The following is a 9,391-nucleotide window of genomic DNA, read 5'->3' as shown; positions in this document are numbered from 1 at the left end:
CCGGGAGCGGAAAGACTTACCTTAGGGGTATGGATGGGTGTGTGTGTGTGTGTGTGTGTGTGTGTGTGTGTGTGTGTGTGTGTGTGTGGGTGTGTGTGCGTGCGTGCGTGGGTGTGTGTGTGTGTGTGTGTGTGTGTGTGTGTGTGTGTGTGTGTGTGTGTGTGTGTGTGTGTGCGCGAGCACGCGCGCGCGAGTATATACCTATCCTTTCTTCCCCCTAAGGTAAGTCTTTCCGCTCCCGGGATTGGAATGACTCCTTACCCTCTCCCTTAAAACCCACATCCTTTCATCTTTCCTTTTCCTTCCCTCTTTCCTGATGAAGCAGCCGCCGGTTGCGAAAGCTCGAAATTCTGTGTGTGTGTTTTATTCATTGTGCCTATCTACCGGCGCTTTCCCTCTTGGTAAGTCTTGGAATCTTTGTTTTTAATATATTTTTCCCATGTAGAAGTTTCTTTCTATTTTATTTACAACTAAATACTCTGCCTCACAAGGCTCTTAGAATACAGTGACAATTATAAAGGAAAATAGTGTTATAACTGTGTAAAATAAAGTGCAAATTTCATCAAAAAGACATATTTTAGCATATTTGAAATACGTTGTAATCTTGCTTTGAGAACATACCACATTGATTACTTGCCACAAATGAAGGAAACTGTCACTGGAAACACCTGCACATATGCAATTTACTCAAGACAAATTGTAGAAAAAGCTACTGAACTAATGTCTCAAGATATGCTTACCTAGGTGCTTAAGTATAAGAAACTTTTGGAATGGTTGCAGCATTAATGACAGCTGCAATTGTGGAGGTATGGAATCAATGCTGTAAAAAAACTACCAAGAGATTGTTGGAAAGTAGCAAAAATTACAGTTTCAGGGTAGGCACTTTAGACAAATTAAATATAACAGTGGAACTTCAATATATCTCTTACCATAAGAATAAAAAAAAAAAAAGGACGGTCAACCTATTATATACAGTTAAACCATCAGTTTTATCATTTGGAAACCAAAGGTGCTGTTTTTCACATTATTAAACACACTTTATGAAAGTCATACAAAAAGAAATTACATGTAACTCAAATTCTGTCATTCTGAAGTAACTTCAGTGATATTTGTCTGCTGACTGGAAAGATGGCAGTGCTGACAGGACTGTGTGTCTCTCTTCAGCAGGTACGCCATCCTTCTCAGCTATTAGCTTCATCATGATAACTTTAGGGTCCACAACCTACAATAAAAGATTAGATTATTACATTAGAATAATTAGAACAGAACTTTGAAGGAAACAGCAAACACTGGCCACTTATGTGGAACAAAAGATAATAAAAATAAAAAGAAAAGGTCACTTGAAAGTTTTTATTCCTGGAATCATAGATTTGAAAGCATATGTTAACATCATATCCTTTGATGCATATAACTGGCTAATGATTATACATGACAAACTCACATTGTCTTGCAAAGAAGAGAGAGAATGATCCACTGAAGCAGCTTCAACAGGCATCTTGCATTTTGAACAAAATTTTGGGGCATATGTCTGGCGCAACTTTAGGCGTTCTTCAGCAAGGCTCCTCTTCTCCTATAAAATTGAAAGAAACAATAACTTATGGAAACTGTTTTAATATATATGAAGGAAATTTTTTAACACAAATTATTTCTTATAACTAGGGCCCAGATATCCATTGCAAAAGCATGTTGCATGTTTTGGGCATTTTGGGAGTGAATGCGTATTTCTAGGATTTCACTGTATAACTGCACAAATTTAGACATTTATAATGACGAGGAGGACTTGTCTGATGACGTGATAGAAAAAGAAATTGGAGTTGATATGAAAGACAAAGAGGATCCAGTATTATAGTCAGAATTTAAAAGAGCTCTGGAAGACCTGAATCAAATAAGGCAGACAGGACAGATAACATTTCACCAAAATTGCCAAACTAACTGAGGGAAGTGGCAACAAAATGACTATTCAAGTTGGTGTGTAGAATCTATGAGACTGGCAGTGTACCATCAGACTTTCATAAATATATCATCCCGACAATTCCAAAGATAGACAGAATTAAGAAGAATAAGTGCAAGAATTATCACACAATCAGCTTAACAGCTCATGCATCCAAGCTGCCAACAAGAATGATATACAGAAGAATGGAAAAGAAAACTGAGGGTCTGTTAGGTGACTTTAGGACAGGCAACGGTACCAGAAAGGCAGTTCTGACATGGTGGTTGACATGAAAGCAAGACTGAAGAAGTATTAAGAAATGTTCATTGGATTTGTTGGCCTGGAAAAAGCATTTGACAATGTAAAATGGTGCCAGGTGTTATATAGGAAAAGATGGGTAATAAACAATACATACAAGAACCAAGACGGAACAGTAAGATTGGAAGACAAAGAACAGGATTAAAAGGGTGTAAGACCGTGATTGCAGTCTTTTGCCTCTACTGTTCAATCTATACACTGAAGAAGCATTGGTGGAAATAAAAGAAATGTTCAAGAGTGAGATGAAAATTCAGGATGAAAGGATACCAATGATAAAACTCACTGGTGACATTGCTATCCTCAGTGAAAGTGAAGATTTACAGGATCTACTGAATGGAATGAACAATCTAATGAGTAAAGGATATAGATTGAGAGGAAGCCGAAGAAAGATGAAGGTAGTGAGAAGTAGCTGAAATGAGAATAGTGAGAAACTTAACATCACAACTGGTGATCACAAAGTAGACAAAGTTAAAGAATTCTGCCAAAATAACCCATACCAGATGAGGCAAGGAGGGCATAAAAAAGTGGACTAGCACAGGCAACGAGGGCATTCCTGGCCGGGAGAAGTCTACTAGTATTAAAAATAGGCTTTAATTTGAGGAAGTAATTTTTGAGAATATATATTTGGAGCAAAGCATTGTATGCTAGTGAATCCTGGGCAGTGGGAGAATTGGAACGGAAGAAAGCTGAAGTGTTTGAGATGTGGAGCTGTAGAAGAATGTTGAAAATTAGTGGACTGATAACAAAAGGAATGAGGAGGTTCTCTGCAGAAGGCATGACAACACCACCACTCAGCATGGCAGTGCAGGTACTTCACAGGCCGATCGTGACTTGGTAACAACTGGGGAACAGAACCCTGTGAGGTGAATTAACTCATAATGCAAATTGAACTATGGGAGACACAGCATCTGAACCCACATAAATATGCTCATGACAATATATTCAGCACTCAGATGGCACAGACAGCTAACAACTGAGCACACAACTCTCGGCATCAGCACAAAGCTAGGTCTGTGGTGGTTTAACTCTGGAGGAGGACTGGCTCCCTTCGCTTACTGTCACAAGCAAATGAACACTTCTTTCAGTGGGTCTAAGATGAAGAGGTTAGTACAAGAGGAGAATTCGGGACAGGCTTCATGAAACCAGTCAGAAAACCGATGATTTAAAGAAAATAATAACAAAAAGAAAAAGGAAGAAGAATATTACACAATTTTTTGGCCTCGGAGCATAATTGTAATTCACATAATAGTACCATTTACTGATTCCCTCCACCCCCCTCTCTCTCCCCCACATGAATTATGCCAAATGTGCACAACATTCACTGAATTTTGTTATTGTCTGTAAATCCTTAGTGAGCTCAAGCCCCCTAGTTTGGCTTGGCTGATGTTGGTAGAATTCAATATACCTCATGCCAATACATTTAAATAAAAGATGGTCCTATTGTTGTTAAGCAATGCTGCCCCATATATGATGATGATGAAGTCCCATACTCCTTAACAGAGTGTAGGGGAATGATGCGGGAGACCCGCACTGTTGTACTAGACAAGGTCCTATTGGAGGTGATTGCCTTCCTCCGACCATAATGAGGATGAATGATGATGATGACACAACAACACCCAATCATCTCGAGGCAGGTGAAAATCCCTGACCCCGCTGGGAATTGAACCCAGGACCCCGTGCTTGGGAAGCGAGAACACTACCGCAAGACCACCAGCCATGTATGATGAAGGCTGGAATAGCAATTAAAATACTTTAGCCTAACCTAAAGCTCATTACATGTTTAGCTCAAGCACCACGTTGCATGGCTGAAACAGTATGTCGGAAGTACCCGAGAGTGTGAATATGCTGACATCCTCCTCAAACCAGTTAAATAGATACACACAATACAAAAGTTTGATAATTTTGACAGCATGACCTTTCTTCCTACTGAAGGTATTTTTGAAACTATTTGTCCATGTTGCTGCATTTAAAGATATACTGCTACATTTTGCTTTATTTCAACCAGATGGGGTATCTGGATAAATCTTCCCATTTTTTTCCTGTGATAATTTTGAGTTAAGTCGGCAAAACAACGTAAATTACCACAAATTTATCAAAATTACCACCTTTTGCTTCATTCAATGAAAAGCCTTAAGTTATTGACCCTGTATTAATAATTGATCTCTTACTCCTAATGCCCCCTGTGGCTCTGGGTCCTAGACACTTTTGAAGCCAATTTTGCAGCTTGCATTAAAGACACAGAAGTGGCAGTTTAGAAAACACATTTAAAGCAAGACCTGATTTACATCAAATCAATTTTTTCACATCTGTCTGCAGCAATAAAGAAGTTGGAAGGACAGGTAACTGGTGGCATATCTGACAATTAATTATCGGAGAGTTTGAAAAATGGAGAAACGGTTATTGCAGCAAAAGATAAGATGATCAAAGTTATTGGATCAAATTATATTTAAGTAATACAGATAAAATAAAGCAGAAAAGTTATGAATATGAGAAGATGGGTAGACCAACAGTGGCACGACAAATATTAGAGTAATATCATATTTTAAAAACTGAAATGAGCTATATTTATGTTCCAGGTTAATATTTATTTTATAGTCCATTGTGAACCATCTTTCAGCTTTTTAGGCCATCATCGGATAACTTAAGACTATACAGGCAGTCCACACAACTTCAAAAAGACCTTTTATCATAAAAAGTTTGTTATTCAAACGAGGTGTGTCCATTTTGTGACTATATATCTAAATGAAAAACACAAATTACATTTCAGTTTGATACATTTAGAAAAAAAAAAAAAAAAACACTTTCTGGCAGAAGTGTGGCAGATTCTGACTTGAGCCCGAGACCTTTGCCTTTCCTGGGCAATTGCTCTACCAAATGAGCTACCCGAGCATGACACACACCCTGTCCTCATAGCTTTATTTCCACCTTACAAAGGTGGGTCGTGACTTGTGCACAGGTAGCTCAGTCGGTAGAGCAATTGCCCAGGAAAGGCATACGTCCCAGGTTTGAGTCCTGGTCCGGCACACAGTTTTAATCGCCTGAAAGTTTCATATCAGCACACACTCCACTGCAGAGTGAAAATTCCTTCAGGGAAGAATTATGCTGTAATGATGTACTGTATGTTTCGCCTACAAATGTTATGAGAATAAATCCCTAAACCCACTGACTGAATGACACAAACACTCACATATTTTACTGCGCAAGTTATACAGTTAATAGTTAAAGTTTCTCAATGATAACCAAACTGATAAATATCATGAACGACATTAAAATACACAGCTCTGAGTAAATAAACCTTATATTACATTCAAAGATTAAAAGTATAAGAATATAAAAACCAAAACAGTCTACCCAGTGAGTACTGGCACAGACAACTGAACAAAGTTACTGGCGAAAGTGATGAACAAAGCAAAGAAACAGGAGAGGGCAATAAGAGGAGAGGAAGGATTTAATTCGATGTGGAGAACAGTTACATTATTTACAGAGAGCCTGTTATCTTAGGTGAGAACGTGTGTTGTCTAAGTGTCTGGTGTCAGCCTTCTCAGTCTTTCCTGGTGGCCCACTCTCCTTCCTACCCATCACCAGTGCCCTGGGAGTGTATTCAAGCTGATTTTTTTGGTCCCTTCCTTAACTCGTTTAGGCTTGTTGTAGTTAACTATTCCTCAAAATTTCCTTTTGTGCTTCATTGCCCGTCCACATCCACGGCAGCTACTGTCACAGCCCTCACAAATATTTTTTCCTTGGAAGGATTACCGTACATGCTTGTGATGGACAACAGCCCACAATTTGTATCACAGGATTTTGAAGATTTTTGTGTAAAGTGTGGCATTCGGCATCTTATGGCCTCTCCATTTCATCCTCAGTCAAATGGTGAGGTGGAGCAGCTGGTCTGTACTATCAAAACCCAGATGAAAAAATACATCACACAATCTTCTCCAAATGATGCCCATGTTATGGTCTTTAGGTCCTATAGCTTCACTCTAGTCTGTGTCCGTGGCCTAGCAGAGCTGCTTCATGGCCACCAGCTCCGTAACGTTGCTTCACATGCTCTGGCCAATGCCCAGCCATCTGCTGGCACCCACTTGCAGCTGTTCTATCCAGGTTATGCCTTTTGGGCCCGTGGGTTTGGATGGAACCTTAAGTGAGTACTGGTGACCATTCACCATTGCTGATGCTGCTGCCTCTGCATCACGCACACTTCTGATGACTTGGTGTCCCAACACTATGACCCACTGCACCAACATGTAACCAACCACATCCCAGAGACCCCACTGCTGCCTCCACAGTCTGTACTGTCCCTGTGGCACCCCATGTCCCCTTCAATGCTTGCACCATCTTCATTCTAGATGCTGCTGCTGCACAGAGTAGTCAGCACCAGACTGCCTCCATCTATGCGGCCCCTGTCACTGCTGCCTTTGGTGCCAAGTGCCTAACTGGATGTGGACAGGCATTTGGTGCCTTCATCACCAGTGCTCTCTTACCGTCTCTTGCGGGAGAGTCAGCGATGCACCTGTCCATGCCAGCTCCATTTCAACACCTGCTGTAGCGGTCACCCACTTCATGGTGGACGGTTTTCCCCCCAAGGGATAAGGAGTGTTGTAATCCTATACAGTGAGTGTGTACAATTAAACAACGCACCTCCACAGCTGGCCTAGAAGGCTGCCACACATTGGTACAGACAGTGCAGCAAGTGCTGTGCCATGTGCAAACAGCTGTATATAAACTGGTGCATCGAGCTCTCCATCACTCTAATGTTTCCGTGACTGTGGAACACTTCCTGTTAGACTCTGCATTAGTGTAACCCCTTATTTTGTGTGTGTTAATTATTACAATGTCATTCAGTGTGTCTATATTTTCCTTTATATGGAAGCAAATTAAAAGTTGGTTGGTGGGAATTCTAATATTGTGTTTGTGCAACATTACAATATAGAATGCCCATGATTCTGCTCAAGAAAACTTTGCAATTTGTTGTTCACTTTGTCAGCCACTTGACTATGAGCTTGACCCAACTCACTCTACATAGATGGTCCAACATCCAAGGTGTCACACAGTTGGGTACCAGAAGCTTCCAGTTATGTGATAGCTACTGATATGACTGAAAAGTTGGCACTGATGCAATGCTAAGTTTCCAGACAAGGTACATGTAAAGACCTCTTTCACTGTTTTGATAGTACTTGATTCATTGCTATCAAGCTCACAAAAGAGTGTCTTTATTTTGGCATAGTTGGTGCAGTAATATTGAGCATTATTAAGTCAAGAACCTCATTGTGTAAGAACAGGCTGAGAGGACAGAGGCATGAAGATGCTTGTTCATTTGATTTCTGTACTTATAGCAGAGCTCTCTCGCAGATTCTTTCTTCCACAAGAAATTAATCTGTCCACATCAGGCTGATTTGACCACACCTCTTATGCAGTTCTGTGTAACACACTGAAAGGCAATTGATGTACACTACACTGGGGGGTAGAGAATCTGAAAGCTTTTGGTTCCTTTATTCATATTCATATTCATTTAAGAAGCATCATCCGTTACCAGCAGCACAATGTTGTCTCTATTCACATTGTCCAGCCACAGTGGCTTCATAGAGTTGCCAAACAAAATGGCAAATGCCAAGTTATTTACTCTTTTGAGAGCTTCACATGTTAGAAAGAACATCTGCCCAGGCTGCCAACTTTTAGGACACTAATGACAACATTTGAAACACACACCCACCCACAAATTGGTCATTACACCTATGGCCACCCAGGTCAGCAACACTAATTTGTATTTTGTTGGGTACCTCCTCACAGCACATGGATAAATACTTGATTCTCAATGTGGATGTATTGTATACTTCTCCAAGAAGTATCTGAAGTGTGGATTTTTCAGCTTATCCAACAAGATGTTGCAAAGCAGCATCATCATCTCACGCAAGTCCTTGAAGAATGATTGCACAGCTGAAGATGGACGCATCTACTCAAATAACAGCATTCATCTGCTGTGTTTGGTGGTATTGCTGTGTTGTTGCACATTAAAGTGCTCATCTGCACTATCTTCAGCTCTACACAGTTTACAAAATAATATTTCCCCATTAGTGCTGAAGACAACTCCATGCTGTTGGAGTACTTTATTTTCAGCAAGTTCACCAGGCTCAATTTGTATACAAACTGAACAATGTGACAATGTCATGCTTGCGTAACTCAGTTGGTAGAGCACTTGAAAGGCAAAGGTCCTGAGTTCACGTCCGGCACAAAGTTTTAATCTTCCAGAAAGTTTGAGAACGGCTATTGTTTCCCCTTGCTTTCAGTTGTTTTCAATACCAACATGACAAGGTCACATTAGTTAATGTGACATGCCCAGATCAGTCAATCATTCAGGCTGTTGAAGTTACTGAAAAGGCTGCTGCTCCTCTCCAACAACCATATAATCATTCAAGAAACAACAGTGAGCAGCTGACTGTGCCAATTTTCTGCATAAATGGAAAAGTATGTGCAGCCACGGCACATTTATAATCTTTAATATGCATCTACCTTTGTCGCAAAAGCAGTTCTTGGGTCAGGGCTTCAGTTGATGGAAATGACAGACTTGGAATGCAGTTAAAGGAGGCCAGGAACAGGAAAGCTACAGTTCACATGGAATATATCTGGAACTTACAAAATATGCCAGTATTTAATGAAAAAGTTATTTGTGCAGTTGCTGAATGATATTCAGTGCTTCAGAAAAATTCCAGAGGAATGGAAGGTAGCAAGTATTATAAATATGTACTCGTACAAGAGAGGAAATAAAAAATAATGTTCATATTACAGTTGCATTTTAAATGTTGCTTATAAAATCATTCAGAGGAAACTCCAGCCAATAGCAGAAATATTTTTAAAGGAGGAACAGTGCATCTTTCGTAAAAGCAGGCCAAGTGCAGATGCAACATTTGTTTTAAAACAGCTGATAGAAAACAGAAGAACAGTTAACAGGCTACTATTTATTTGCAGATGATCGGGTTCCCCTAGGGGAAAGAAAAAAATGGGAGAGGTGCTACCTAATAGAGGTCGCACGAAGACACGAACACGGGTTAGAGTAGCTAATTATAGTTTCCGAGTACCTTCACTACATAAACTTTCTGGCATTAACTAAAAAGTACAAAATATTGTCCTCCAGGCAATAAAGGTTTT

The 9,391-nt window shown here is 40.0% G+C and overlaps 1 protein-coding gene across 3 annotated transcripts in view; it reads right to left on the bottom strand.

Moving 5' to 3' along the window:
* Window positions 1–425: 425 nt before the first annotated feature.
* Window positions 426–9,391, bottom strand: part of LOC126356197 (fas-binding factor 1) — a 111,426-nt gene continuing 102,460 nt past the window's right edge. For 2 of the 3 annotated variants that reach the window (XM_050006983.1, XM_050006984.1), the window contains exons 16-17: window positions 1,442–1,570; window positions 426–1,222 (exon numbers count right to left, since the gene is read on the bottom strand). In XM_050006983.1, the coding sequence (XP_049862940.1) occupies window positions 1,100–1,222; window positions 1,442–1,570 (252 nt within the window). In that variant the 3' untranslated portion in view covers window positions 426–1,099. The remainder of the gene's footprint in view (window positions 1,223–1,441; window positions 1,571–9,391) is intronic. The other variant, XM_050006985.1, reaches the window with a different exon arrangement.

The sequence above is a fragment of the Schistocerca gregaria genome, chromosome 3 (genome assembly GCF_023897955.1).
Source record: "Schistocerca gregaria isolate iqSchGreg1 chromosome 3, iqSchGreg1.2, whole genome shotgun sequence".
NCBI classification, from domain to species: Eukaryota; Metazoa; Arthropoda; class Insecta; order Orthoptera; family Acrididae; genus Schistocerca; species Schistocerca gregaria.
This window is presented reverse-complemented; position numbering and strand designations above follow the sequence as displayed.